This window comes from Pseudophryne corroboree, chromosome 6 (genome assembly GCF_028390025.1).
Source record: "Pseudophryne corroboree isolate aPseCor3 chromosome 6, aPseCor3.hap2, whole genome shotgun sequence".
NCBI classification, from domain to species: Eukaryota; Metazoa; Chordata; class Amphibia; order Anura; family Myobatrachidae; genus Pseudophryne; species Pseudophryne corroboree.
The window spans coordinates 138,859,327-138,874,280 of NC_086449.1; the positions used below are offsets into that span (position 1 = coordinate 138,859,327).

The 14,954-nt window shown below is 48.8% G+C and overlaps 1 protein-coding gene across 2 annotated transcripts in view; it reads left to right on the forward strand.

Moving 5' to 3' along the window:
- Positions 1–14,954, forward strand: part of ELMOD3 (ELMO domain containing 3) — a 104,274-nt gene that overhangs the window by 32,316 nt on the left and 57,004 nt on the right. For both annotated transcript variants that reach the window (XM_063931901.1, XM_063931902.1), the window contains exons 2-3: positions 9,045–9,284; positions 9,989–10,066. In XM_063931901.1, the coding sequence (XP_063787971.1) occupies positions 9,273–9,284; positions 9,989–10,066 (90 nt within the window). In that variant the 5' untranslated portion in view covers positions 9,045–9,272. The remainder of the gene's footprint in view (positions 1–9,044; positions 9,285–9,988; positions 10,067–14,954) is intronic.

Below are 14,954 nucleotides of genomic sequence, written 5' to 3' on the forward strand. Positions count from 1 at the left end.
CCCCACCCACCTGAGCTGTTTGAAATCGTCACAGCCCACCTGTATGAATCAACCTATGACCTTTTGTTGTGATACAGGGTCGAATTCCTTCATCCAATGGACAATGGGATTGTAGGGACTATGAGATTGCATTGTGTGTGGGGCATAAATAGGCAGGCCGACCACATCCAGCTCTCACTCTTCAACGGTTCTCATTGCTGAAAATCGGGTGCTGGATGTCCAGGCGCATGCGATCGTTTACCCTTGTGCGTAAGTTTCTCTCCGTAATCATTGTCTTACTGTGAGCCAATTTCTCTCATCCCTCTCCGTCTCTCTCTCTCTCTCTCTCTCTCTCTCTCCTCTTTTCTCTTATATCTCTCATAGTATTGTATTGTATTGTATTGCATTTAGGTCAGAGTAGTATTGTCTTTTTTGTATTTATTGTTTAGTTCTGTGGTTAGGAAGTCTCTGTTATATTGTAGTGTATCATTTGTACTGTTATCCCCTTTTTACAAATACATTAGATATAATACAGTTAATAGGCTTTGGACCCTAAACCAGTATCTGTGTATTTCCTATAGTGTTAAGTGTTCACTTGAGCGTCGGTGACGCTCAAGCAGCTTTGTAGTTAGTCAGGTTACACAAGGTTGCACTTACACCCTGTATTCACATTAAGGTATTCCGTGTATTTCATTGGTATAAGGTTTAGACATAAAGGTATAGCGTTGTGAGCGTCTGCGCCGCTGGTGATCTCCTCGTGGTCTCGAGCGTCCGCTACGCCATAGCGAATCATTACTCTAGTCATAGCCAATATCGTGTCCTGTGATCACTGGGCCGTGAGCGAACGTGACGCTTGAGCGTCTCGCCTACGGCTGAGCGATCGTTACGCAACTAGCGTACCATTACGGTACTTCTTAAGTAAACAGCGTACAGTGTTCTTAGCTTCATAAAGGGTTGTTTATACGACAAGGGAATTTAGCATTGTCAGTTACTATTCCACAATGGTTGTGGTACCGAAACCGGACGGTTCGGTGAGGCCCATCTTAAATTTAAAATCCTTGAACACTTATATCAAAAGGTTCAAGTTCAAGATGGAATCGCTCAGGGCGGTTATTGCGAGCCTGGACGAGGGGGATTACATGGTCTCCCTGGACATCAAGGATGCGTACCTACATGTCCCCATTTACCCCCCTCACCAGGAGTACCTCAGATTTGTGGTACAGGACTGTCACTATCAGTTCCAGACGCTGCCATTTGGGTTATCCACGGCACCGAGGGTCTTTACCAAGGTAATGGCCGAAATGATGATACTCCTTCGCAAGAAGGGAGTTTTAATTACCCCGTACTTGGACGATCTCCTGATAAAGGCGAGGTCCAAGGAACAGTTGGTAGTGGGGGTAGCACTTTCTCGGGAAGTGCTACAACAGCACGGCTGGATTCTCAATATTCCAAAGTCACAGCTGGTCCCGACGACACGTCTTCTGTTCCTGGGAATGATTCTGGACACAGACCAGAAAAAAGTGTTTCTTCCAGTGGAAAAAGCCGAGGAGTTGTCATCTCTAGTCAGAGACCTCCTAAAACCGGGACAGGTGTCGGTACATCAATGCACACGAGTCCTGGGAAAAATGGTAGCTTCGTATGAAGCAATTCCATTCGGAAGGTTCCACGCAAGGACTTTCCAGTGGGACCTGTTGGACAAATGGTCCGGGTCCCATCTCCAGATGCAACAGTGGATAACCCTGTCGGCAAGGACCAGGGTGTCGCTGCTGTGGTGGCTGCAGAGGGCTCATCTACTAGAGGGCCGCAGATTCGGAATACAGGACTGGGTCCTGGTGACCACGGATGCCAGCCTTCGGGGCTGGGGGGCAGTCACACAGGGAAGAAATTTCCAAGGACTGTGGTCAAATCAGGAGATTTCGCTTCACATAAATATTCTGGAGCTAAGGGCCATTTACAATGCCCTAAGCCACGCAAGGCCCCTGCTTCAGAACCAGCCGGTACTGATCCAATCAGACAACATCACGGCGGTCGCCCATGTAAACAGACAGGGCGGCACAAGAAGCAGGAGGGCAATGGCAGAAGCCACAAGGATTCTCCGATGGGCGGAAAATCATGTGTTGGCACTGACAGCAGTGTTCATTCCGGGAGTGGACAACTGGGAAGCAGGCTTCCTCAGCAGGCACGACCTCCACCCGGGAGAATGGGGACTTCATCCAGAAGTCTTCCAAATACTGGTAAACCGGTGGGAAAGACCACAGGTGGAATTGCGCCAGGTCAAGGGACCCTCAGGCGATCGCTGTGGACGCTCTAGTAACACCGTGGGTGTACCAGTCGGTTTATGTGTTTCCTCCTCTGCCTCTCATTCCCAAGGTAATACGAAGGCGAGGAGTGAAAACTATACTCGTGTTTCCGGATTGGCCAAGAAGAGCTTGGTACCCGGAACTTCAAGAGATGCTTTCAGAGGACCCTTGGCCTCTGCTGCTCAGACAGGACCTGCTGCAGCAGGGGCCCTGTCTGTTCCAAGACTTACCGCGGCTGCGTTTGACGGCATGGCGGTTGAACGCCGGATCCTGAAGGAAAAGGGCATTCCGGAGGAAGTCATCTCTACCCTGATCAAAGCCAGGAAGGATGTCACCGCAAAACATTATCACCGCATTGGCGAAAATATGTTGCTTGGTGTGAGGCCAGGAAGGCCCCAACGGAGGAATTTCAACTGGGGCGATTCCTGCATTTCCTACAAGCAGGGGTGACGTTGGGCCTCAAATTGGGGTCCATTAAGGTCCAGATTTCGGCCCTGTAGATTTTCTTCCAGAAAGAACTGGCTTCCCTGCCTGAAGTTCAGACTTTTGTCAAGGGAGTTCTGCATATTCAGCCTCCTTTTGTGCCCCCAGTGGCACCTTGGGATCTCAATGTGGTTTTGGAGTTCCTGAAATCACATTAGTTTGAACCACTTAAGACTGTGGATGTGAAATATCTCACGTGGAAAGTGGTCATGCTGTTGGCCCTGGCTTCGGCCAGGCGTGTGTCAGAATTGGCGGCTTTGTCCTATAAAAGCCCTTATCTGATTTTCCATATGGATAGGGCAGAATTGAGGACTTGTCCTCAGTTTCTCCCGAATGGTGGTATCAGCGTTTCACTTGAACCAGCCTATTGTGGTGCCTGCGGCTGCTGGGAACTTGGAGGATTCCAAGTTACTGGACGTAGTCAGGGCCCTGAAAATGTATGTTTCCACGACGGCTGGAGTCAGGAAAACTGACTCGCTGTTTATCCTGTATGCACCCAACAAACTGGGTGCTCCTGCTTCTAAGCAGACTATCGCGCGCTGGATTTGTAGCACTATTCAGCTGGCGCATTCTGCGGTGGGACTACCGCAGCTTAAATCTGTAAAAGCCCATTCCACAAGGAAGGTGGGCTCATCTTGGGCGGCTGCCCGAGGGGTCTCGGCTTTACAACTTTGCCGAGCTGCTACTTGGTCAGGGGCAAACACGTTTGCAAAATTCTACAAATTTGATACCCTGGCTGAGGAGGACCTGGAGTTCTCTCATTCGGTGTTGCAGAGTCGTCCGCACTCTCCCGCCCGTTTGGGAGCTTTGGTATAATCCCCATGGTCCTTACGGAGTTCCCAGCATCCACTAGGACATCAGAGAAAATAAGAATTTACTTACCGGTAATTCTATTTCTCGTAGTCCGTAGTGGATGCTGGGCGCCCATCCCAAGTGCGGATTTTCTGCAATACTTGTAAATAGTTATTGTTACACAAATCGGGTTATTATTGCGAGCCATCTGTTCAGAGGCTCCTTTTGTTATCATACTGTTAACCGGGGTTCCTATCACGAGTTATACGTGTGATTGGTGTGGCTGGTATGAGTCTTACCCGGGATTCAAAATCCTTCCTTATTGTGTCAGCTCTTCCGGGCACAGTGTACTAACTGAGGCTTGGAGGAGGGTCATAGGGGGAGGAGCCAGTGCACACCAGATAGTCCTAAATCTTTCTTTAGATGTGCCCAGTCTCCTGCGGAGCCGTCTATTCCCCCATGGTCCTTACGGAGTTCCCAGCATCCACTACGGACTACGAGAAATAGAATTACCGGTGAGTAAATTCTTATTTTTACTGTGTAAAAAGCGCTGCATGTCAGTGGGCATTCTGTGTTCACAGGCATTAGATACTGGCGCTGGGGTTGTGAACTGGCTGCTCCTAAACTGTGTCCCTCTGACAGATTTTACTGTGGGTCTGTCCCCTATAAGTCCCAGTGTGTCTGTATGTGTGTGTGTGTGTGTGTGTGTGTGTGTGTTGTACACGTGTGTAAGACGTGTCAGAGGCAGGGAGTTCCTCCCCGGAGGAAACCATTTTAGGGACACAGAAGTGTAATGTGGTGGCGCTGCCGGCACACCAAGAGCCTGCATGGGTGAAAGAAACACGTGATAGTATGCATCATATCAATAGGAGATTAGATAAGTCTGAATCTCATGCTGAGTGCTGGAGAAAATCTGTGGAGGATGTGATTTTTCAGGGCTCTGTTCTTCCATCCGCAGGCAACCCCTCTGGGTCACATAAGAGACCATTTGCGAATATTGGGAATACTGATACCGACACGGACACTGATTCTTGTGTCGACAATAGTGACTCCAGAGAAATAGATCATAAATTGGCAAACAATATACAATATATGATTGTGGCTATAAGGGAAGTTCTGGAAGTCACGGAAGCCACTCCTGTACCTCAGGAGAAGGCTTATTTCTATAAAGAAAAGAAATCTAAGGTCACTTTCCCTCCTTCCCACGAGCTTAATACACTCTTTGAAGGAATGTGGGTGAATCCCAAAAATACATTTTGTATTCCCAAGAGAATTCAGATAGCTTATCCTTTCCCGGTGGAGGACAGGAAAAAATGGGAGTCACCCCCTGTGTCAGACAGTGCACTGTCCAGGTTGACAAAGAAGGTAATTCTCCCTGCACCTTGGCACGGCTTCACTAAAAGAGCCGGCAGACCGAAAGATGGAAAACTACATTGAAATCCAATTATGTTGCCAATGGTACGCTGCTCAGGCCCACAATTGCTTGCGCGTGGGTGAGTCGCGCTATTGAAAAATGGTCAGAAAGCGTGTCATCAGAAATTGACACGATTGATAAAGATGAGATACTCCTTAAGTTAGGGAATATCAAAGATGCTGCCGCATACATGCTAGAAGCGATGAAAGATATTGGACTCTTGAGTTCACAAGCCACTACCATGGCAGTATTGGCTCGGCGGGCGTTGTGGGTTCGCCAGTGGAACGCGGATGCAGATTCCAAAAGAAATATGAAGGCTCTCCCATATAAAGGTGAGGCCTTATTTGGCGATGGACTGGATGCGTTAGTCTTGGCGGCTGCCGCAGGTAAGTCAACATTTTTGCCCTCTGCGCCTGCAAAAAAAACATTAAAAAAAAGCGAGAGGTTCCCCCTTCTTTGTGGGTAGGGGAAGGGGAAAGGGAAAGAAGTCCACAGCAGCTTCAGGTTCCCAGGAGCAGAAGTCTACCCCTACTTCTGCCAAATCTTCAGCATGACGCTGGGGCTCCTTTGCGGGAGGCCGCTCGGGTGGGGGCCCGTCTCAAACTGTTCAGCCAAGGTTGGATTCTGTCTGGCCTGGATCCCTGGGTGTTGCAAATAGTGTCCCAGGGATATAAGCTGGAGTTTCAAGACGTTCCCCCCCCCCCCCCCCCATGCCGATTTTTCAAATCGACCTTGCCAGCTTCTCTTCCAGAAAGGGAAGCAGCAACAGCGGCAATCCAAAAATTATGTCAGGATCAGGTCATAGTCCTGGTACCTTTGTCACAACAAGGGGAGGGGTTTTATTCAAGCCTTTTTGTAGTTCCAAAGCCGGACGGCTCGGTCAGACCGATCCTAAACCTGAAAAATCTGAATCTCTATTTGAAACGATTCAAGTTCAAAATGGATTCACTGAGGGCAGTGATTTCCAGTCTGGAGGAGGGGGACTACATGGTGTCTGTAGACATAAAAGATGTTTACCTGCATGTTCCCATTTATCCTCCTCACCAGGCTTATCTGAGATTCGCGGTTCAGGATTGCCGTTACCAATTTCAGATGTTACCATTCGGTCTTTCCACGGCGCCGAGGGTATTCACCAAGGTGATGGCGGAGATGATAGTTCTCCTGCGTCAAAAAGGAGTCAATATAATTCCTTATCTAGACGATCTCCTGATAAAGGCGAGATCCAGGGAGCAGTTGTTACAAAACATCACACTCTCCCTGTCAATACTCCCAACAACACGGTTGGATCATAAATTATCCAAAGTCACAGTTGGAACCGACGACAAGATTGTCTTTTCTCGGGATTATTCTGGACACAGAAGTTCAGAGAGTATTTCTTCCAGTGGAAAAGGCTCTGGAAATCCAGAAAATGGTAAAACAGATATTGAAACCGAGTGTCGATCCATCAGTGTATTCGGTTGTTGGGGAAGATGGTGGCGGCCTACGAGGCCATACAGTTTGGCAGTTTCCATGCCAGGGTATTCCAGTGGGACCTGTTGGACAAGTGGTCGTGATCCCACCTACACATGCACCGGAAGATAATCTGGTCGTCAAAAGCCAGGATTTCGCTCCTGTGGTGGCTACACAGTTCTCACCTACTAGAGGGACGCAGGTTCGGGATTCAGGACTGCGTCCTGGTAACCACGGATGCAAGTCTCCGAGGCTGGGGAGCTGTCACTCAGGGGGAAAGTTTCCAAGGAAAATGGTCAAATCAGGAAGCCTGCCTTCACATAAACGTGCTGGAATTGAGAGCCATTTACAACGGCCTTCAACAAGCGGTACATCTTCAAGATCATTCCATGCAGATCCAGTCGGACAATGTAACAGCAGTCGCGTACATAAACAGGCAGGGGCGGAACGAAAAGCAGAGCGGCAATGGCAGAGGTGACGAAGATCCTCCTCTGGGCAGAAAGACATATAAAGGCTCTGTCGGCAATTTTCATTCCGGGAGTAGACAACTGGGAAGAAGACTTCCTCAGCAGACACGATCTCCATCCAGGAAAGTGGGGCCTCCACCAAGAAATCTTCGCAGAGGTGACAAGTCTTTGGGGAGTTCCTCAAGTAGACATGATGGCATCTCGTCTCAACAAGAAGCTTCAGAAATATTGTTCCAGGTCGAGAGACCCTCAAGCAATGGCAGTAGATGCGCTAGTGGCCCAGTGGGTGTGCCGGTCGGTGTATGTCTTCCCTCCACTTCTGCTGATCCCAAAGGGGCTCAGGATCATGAGAAAAAGAGTTCGAGCAATCTTCATTGCCCCAGACTGGCCAAGGAGGGCTTGGTACCCAGATCTTCAGGAGTTGCTCATAGAAGATCCTCGGCCTCTTCCTCTTCGCGAGGACCTGCTGCAGCAGGGGCCGTGCGTGTATCAAGACTTACCGCGGCTATGTTTGACGGCATGGCTGATGAGCGCCGGATCCTAGCCCATGAGGGTATTCCCAAGGAAGTCATCCCCACCCTTATTCAGGCCAGGAAAGGAGTAACGTTGAAACATTACCACCGTATTTGGAGAAAATATGTGTCTTGGTGTGAATCCAAGAAGGCTCCTGCGGAAGAGTTTCAGTTGGGACGTTTTCTCCATTTTCTGCAGGCTGGTGTGGAGGTGGGCCTCCGATTTTGGGGTCAATCAAGGTCCAGATTTCGGACTTGTCAGTGTTCTTCCAAAAACAATTGGCCTCTCTTCCAGAGGTTCAGACCTTCGTGAAAGGGGTTCTGCACATCCAGCCTCCATTTGTGCCTCCAGTGGTACCATGGGACCTTAATGTGGTGTTGCAGTTTATTCAGTCGGATTGGTTTGAGCCTCTACAAGAGATAGGGTTGAAGTTTCTCACTTGGAATGTGGTGATGCTTTTGGCATTGGCATCCGCACGGCGGGTGTCTGAGTTGGGGGCCTTGTCTCACAAGAGCCCTTACCTGATCTTCCATGAAGATAGGGCAGAGTTGAGAACTCTCAACATTTTTCTTCCAAAGGTGGTTTCATCTTTCCACATAAACCGACCTATTGTGGTGCCAGTAGTTACTGACACATTCACTGAGTCAAAGTCTCTAGATGTGGTTAGAGCTTTGAAGATTTATGTAGCTAGAACAGCTCGAATATGGAAAACAGAGTCTTTGTTTGTCCTGTTTGCTCCCAACAAGATTGGGTGTCCTGCTTCCAAGCAGACTATTGCGTGTTGGATCAGAAGTACGATTCAGCACGCTCATACTACGGCTGGATTGCCGTTACCGACTTTGGTGAAGGCCCATTCCACTAGGAAGGTGGGCTCATCCTTGGCGGCTGCCCGGGAGGTCTCGGCATTGCAACTTTGCCGAGCAGCTACTTGGTCAGGGTCAAACACATTTGCAAAATTCTACAAGTTTGACACCTTGGCCGATGAAGACCTCAAGTTCGGTCAATCGGTGCTGCAGGGTCATCCACACTCTCCCGCCCGTACTGGAGCTTTGGTATAAACCCCATGGTCATGAAGTGGACCCCAGCATCCTCTAGGACGTATGAGAAAACAGGATTTTGATACCTACCGGTAAATCCTTTTCTCCTAGTCCGTAGAGGATGCTGGGCGCCCGTCCCAGTGCGTACTTTACCTGCAGTTTTGTTTATTAGAGTTACACATGTTGTGTTTTATTAGTTTCAGCATGTTTGCTGTAATTGGTTCATGCCTGTTGGCGTGTGTTATGTTGAATGCCATGTTGTGCGGCATGGTTGAGGTGTGAGCTGGTATGTATCTCACCATTAGTATTAAAGTAAATCCTTTCCTAGAAATGTCCGTTTCCCTGGGCACAGTTCCTATAACTGAGGTCTGGAGGAGGGACATAGAGGGAGGAGCCAGTTCACATCCATTGAAAAGTCTTAAGAGCTCCCATGGCTCCTGCGGAACCGTCTATACTCCATGGTCATGAAGTGGACCCCAGCATCATCTACGGACTAGGAGAAAAGGATTTACCGGTAGGTATCCTAATCCTGTTTTCTTACCTAAGGCATTTTAAAATGCCTTATTTCTCTCCAATAATCATGCATTTTCCTTTGTCTCCAACTTGGCAGCTCCTGCATGACGCCTGATGTTACCCATAGGACAGTCTGTTGCATTATGGGGCCTGGATCTGCATGGACTGTATCAAGCACAGGCCTGGTCTGCATTGTTCCCTTCTATGCCTTCCTAAAACCAGGCTCTCAGCAAGATGGGGCATCCCAGGCTTGATTGGCACATCAAATATTGGAAGAATTGGGCACATTTTCTCTGCTTCTGACAACCACCACTAAAACTTGAGCATGGACGGTGAGGTATGTAGTGGGTATGAGTGTCACATTTTTGTTTTCTCCAATTTGTTTTATTTTCAGGGTCTTATAGAGATAAGGAGCAAGCTTTAGCCTTTTATTATAAAGGTTAGATTTGAGACATGTTTATTTTATTGGGAATAACTTTCTGTTTCACTTGTTTATTCCAAAAGCTTTTTTTGATCATCTTCACTTTTTTTTATTTTTACTGTTTTTTGTTTTGTTTATCAATCAGTCTAATTTTTAGCTTTGGAAGACCCTGCATTGAATAATGAGTCTCCCTTTTTCCTAGCAGTAAGGATTCGGTCTCAACTGAATGTAATAGATCTGATTACATGGATCCAATCAGGAGAGACCCTAATAGAGGTTGTCTCCTATATCCAAAACTCTGAAATACAGATTTTTTGAGCGCGACTGAGATAGTGACACCTTTTGCTTTCTGATGGCTCAATGTACACAAACTTTCTTTAATGCACAAAATGATTAATAATACCTTCAGGCTGCTTGTATAAGGTGTATATGAAACATAAATGCATTCTTTGCTTATGCTTGGGTTCCATCCCCAAGATATCTCATTATGGTGTGCAAATATTCCAAAATACAGAAAAATCCGATATCAAAAATACCTCTGCTCCCAAGAATATACAGTAGACCCAACCTGTACAGCATTCAGTTGGCAAGTGTCTAATATCATTGATTTCTCACTGTAGGTAGTGAACGGCTGGGCAGTGAATTGTGAGCATCTCCAAACTCACAGCGACTTTCTCCCATCCATGAAATCCATGCCTGTGAGTATTCTGACAACCAGGGGGGTATTTTTTTGTCTAAGTGCTTGATGTGTGTTCCTAATCTTGTCCAGGCACTGCCTGGGGAAAATGGGGCTCAGCTCCCTCTCCTCCCTGGCACCACTAAATCTGGGTTAGGAGATCTAATTTTGAAATATCCTGTAAAAATACTTCCAGAAGATGTGCTCCTGGAATAACTTCTCCCTTCAAGATGTAATCGGCTTGGGAGGGTGGGTGGCTGGCTCCTAGGGCAGCAGTCACTGCTGAAGCCTTCCAGGATCCAGTGTGGAACTTGACCTTCTGGGACTGAAAAGTCTGAATTGAAACAGTGAGGAGCCATTGCAAGCCCTTCCAATGCCACTTCATAAAGCCGGATTAAAATCCCATGGGGCCCTAGGCAGATATCGGTTTGGAGCCCCCTTTCCCCTTACCCTGTACATGTATCCAACCTTATTTCTGCTTTTTACGCCTTGTAGTTTTATATATAATATAATGTATGTGTGTGTGTGTGTGTGTGTGTGTGTATAATTGAAAATATATTTCTCTGACGTCCTAAGTGGATGCTGGGACTCCGTAAGGACCATGGGGAATAGCGGCTCCGCAGGAGACTGGGCACAACTAAAGAAAGCTTTAGGACTACCTGGTGTGCACTGGCTCCTCCCCCTATGACCCTCCTCCAGACCTCAGTTAGAATCTTGTGCCCGGCTGAGCTGGATGCACACTAGGGGCTCTCCTGAGCTCCTAGAAAAAGAAAGTTTATTTTAGGTTTTTTATTTTCAGTGAGATCTGCTGGCAACAGACTCACTGCTACGAGGGACTAAGGGGAGAGAAGCGAACCTACCTGCTTGCAGCTAGCTTGGGCTTCTAGGCTACTGGACACCATTAGCTCCAGAGGGATCGAACACAGGGCCCGACCTCGATCGTCCGGTCCCGGAGCCGCGCCGCCGTCCCCCTTACAGAGCCAGAAGCAAGAAGACAGTCCTGGAAATCGGCGGCAGAAGACTTCGGTCTTCATCAAGGTAGCGCACAGCACTGCAGCTGTGCGCCATTGCTTCCCATGCATACCTCACACTCCGGTCACTGATGGGTGCAGGGCGCTGGGGGGGGCGCCCTGGGCTGCAATATTAAGTACCTTGGCTGGCAAAACTACACATAATATAGTCATAGAGACTATATATGTGTAAAATCCCCTGCCAGATATACCTACAAAAAAGCGGGAGAAGTCCGCCGGAAAAGGGGCGGGGCTATCTCCCTCAGCACACTGGCGCCATTTTCCCTCACAGCTCCGCTGGAAGGATCGCTCCCAGGCTCTCCCCTGCAGTTTCCAGACTACATAGGGTAAAAAAGAGAGGGGGGGCACTAAATTTAGGCGCAATATTGTGTATACAAGCAGCTATTGGGAAAATCACTCAGTTACAGTGTTAATCCCTGTGTTATATAGCGCTCTGGTGTGTGCTGGCATACTCTCTCTCTGTCTCCCCAAAGGGCTTTGTGGGGTCCTGTCCTCAGTCAGAGCATTCCCTGTGTGTGTGCGGTGTGTCGGTACGGCTGTGTCGACATGTTTGATGAGGAGGCTTATGTGGAGGCGGAGCAGTTGCCGATAAATGTGATGTCACCCCCTGCGGGGCCGACACCTGAGTGGATGGACTTGTGGAAGGACTTACGTGAAAGTGTCAACTCCTTACATAAAAGGTTTGACGACATAGCAGATGTGGGACAGCCGGCTTCTCAGCTCGTGCCTGCCCAACTGTCTCAAAAGCCATCAGGGGCTCTAAAACGCCCGCTACCTCAGATGGCAGACACAGATGTCGACACGGATACTGAATCCAGTGTCGACGACGATGAGACTAATGTAACTTCCAATAGGGCCACACGTTACATGATTGAGGCAATGAAAAATGTGTTGCACATTTCTGATGTTACCCCAGGTACCACAAAAAAGGGTATTATGTTTGGGGAGAAAAAACTACCAGTAGTTTTTCCCCCATCTGAGGAATTAAATGAAGTGTGTGAAGAAGCGTGGGCTTCCCCCGATAAGAAACTGGTAATTTCTAAAAGGTTACTAATGGCGTACCCTTTCCCGCCAGAGGATAGGTCACGTTGGGAAACATCCCCTAGGGTGGATAAAGCGCTCACACGCCTGTCAAAGAAGGTGGCACTACCGTCTCCGGATACTTCCGCTTTAAAGGAGCCTGCTGATAGGAAGCAGGAGGCTATCCTGAAGTCTGTGTATACACACTCAGGTATTATATTGAGACCGGCTATTGCTTCAGCATGGATGTGCAGTGCTGCAGCTGCGTGGTCAGATTCCCTGTCAGAAAATATTGATACCCTAGACAGAGACACTATATTGCTAACCGTAGAGCATATAAAAGACGCAGTCTTATACATGAGAGATGCACAGAGGGATATTTGCCGGCTGGCATCTAAAATAAGTGCAATGTCCATTTCTGCCAGGAGAGGATTATGGACTCGACAGTGGACAGGTGATGCAGATTCTAAAAGGCACATGGAAGTTTTGCCTTATAAAGGTGAGGAGTTGTTTGGGGATGGTCTTTCTGACCTCGTTTCCACAGCCACAGCTGGGAAGTCAGCATTTTTACCCCATGTTCTCTCACAGCCAAAGAAAGCACCGTATTATCAGGTACAGTCCTTTCGGCCCCAGAAAGGCAAGCGGGTTAAAGGCGCGTCCTTTCTGCCCAGAGGCAGAGGTAGAGGGAAAAAGCTGCAGCATACAGCCAGTTCCCAGGAGCAAAAGTCCTCCCCCGCTTCCTCCAAGTCCACCGCATGACGCTGGGGCTCCACAGGCGGAGCCAGGTGCGGTGGGGGCCCGTCTCAAAAACTTCAGCAATCAGTGGGCTTGCTCACGGGTGGATCCCTGGATCCTTCAAGTGGTATCTCAGGGATACAAGCTGGAATTCGAGACGTCTCCCCCCCGCCGTTTCCTCAAATCTGCCTTGCCAACAACTCCCTCAGGCAGGGAGGCAGTGCTAGAGGCAATTCACAAGCTGTATTCCCAGCAGGTGATAGTCAAGGTGCCCCTCCTTCAACAAGGACGGGGTTACTATTCCACAATGTTTGTGGTACCGAAACCGGACGGTTCGGTGAGACCCATTTTAAATTTGAAATCCTTGAACACTTATATAAGAAGGTTCAAGTTCAAGATGGAATCGCTCAGGGCGGTTATTGCAAGCCTGGACGAGGGGGATTACATGGTATCACTGGACATCAAGGATGCTTACCTGCATGTCCCCATTTACCATCCTCACCAGGAGTACCTCAGATTTGTGGTACAGGATTGTCATTACCAATTCCAGACGTTGCCGTTTGGTCTGTCCACGGCACCGAGGGTATTTACCAAGGTAATGGCCGAAATGATGATACTCCTTCGAAAAAAGGGAGTTTTAATTATCCCGTACTTGGACGATCTCCTGATAAAGGCGAGGTCCAGGGAGCAGTTGTTGGTCGGGGTAGCACTATCTCGGGAGGTGCTACAACAGCACGGTTGGATTCTAAATATTCCAAAGTCACAGCTGGTCCCTACGACACGTCTACTGTTCCTGGGGATGGTTCTGGACACAGAACAGAAAAAAGTGTTTCTCCCGGAGGAGAAAGCCAAGGAGCTGTCATCTCTAGTCAGAGACCTCCTGAAACCAAACAGGTGTCGGTGCATCACTGCACGCGAGTCCTGGGAAAAATGGTAGCTTCCTACGAAGCAATTCCATTCGGCAGGTTCCATGCAAGGACTTTTCAGTGGGACCTGTTGGACAAGTGGTCCGGATCGCATCTTCAGATGCATCGGCTGATAACCCTGTCTCCAAGGACCAGGGTGTCTCTGCTGTGGTGGCTGCAAAGTGCTCATCTTCAAGAGGGCCGCAGATTCGGCATACAGGACTGGGTCCTGGTGACCACGGATGCCAGCCTTCGAGGCTGGGGGGCAGTCACACAGGGAAGAAACTTCCAAGGACTATGGTCGAGTCAGGAGACTTCCCTACACATAAATATTCTGGAACTGAGGGCCATTTACAATGCCCTAAGTCAGGCAAAACCCCTGCTTCAAAACCAGCCAGTACTGATCCAGTCAGACAACATCACGGCAGTCGCCCATGTAAACCGACAGGGCGGCACAAGAAGCAGGACGGCGATGGCAGAAGCCACAAGGATTCTCCGATGGGCGGAAAATCACGTGTTAGCACTGTCAGCAGTGTTCATTCCGGGAGTGGACAACTGGGAAGCAGACTTCCTCAGCAGGCACGACCTCCACCCGGGAGAGTGGGGACTTCATCCAGAAGTCTTCCAACTGATTGTAAACCGTTGGGAAAGGCCACAGGTGGACATGATGGCGTCCCGCCTCAACAAAAAGCTAGAAAGATATTGCGCCAGGTCAAGAGACCCTCAGGCGATAGCTGTGGACGCTCTAGTGACACCGTGGGTGTACCGGTCGGTTTATGTGTTCCCTCCTCTTCCTCTCATACCCAAGGTACTGAGGATAATAAGGAGAAGAGGAGTAAGAACTATACTCATTGTTCCGGATTGGCCAAGAAGAGCTTGGTACCCGGAACTTCAAGAAATGATCTCAGAGGACCCATGGCCTCTGCCGCTCAGACAGGACCTGCTGCAGCAGGGGCCCTGTCTGTTCCAAGACTTACCGTGGCTGCGTTTGACGGCATGGCGGTTGAACACCGGATCCTGAAGGAAAAGGGCATTCCGGAGGAAGTCATTCCTACGCTGATTAAAGCTAGGAAAGAAGTGACCGCAAACCATTATCACCGCATTTGGCGAAAATATGTTGCGTGGTGTGAGGCCAGGAAGGCCCCAACGGAGGAATTTCAGCTGGGCCGTTTTCTGCACTTCCTACAGTCAGGGGTGACTATGGGCCTAAAATTGGGTT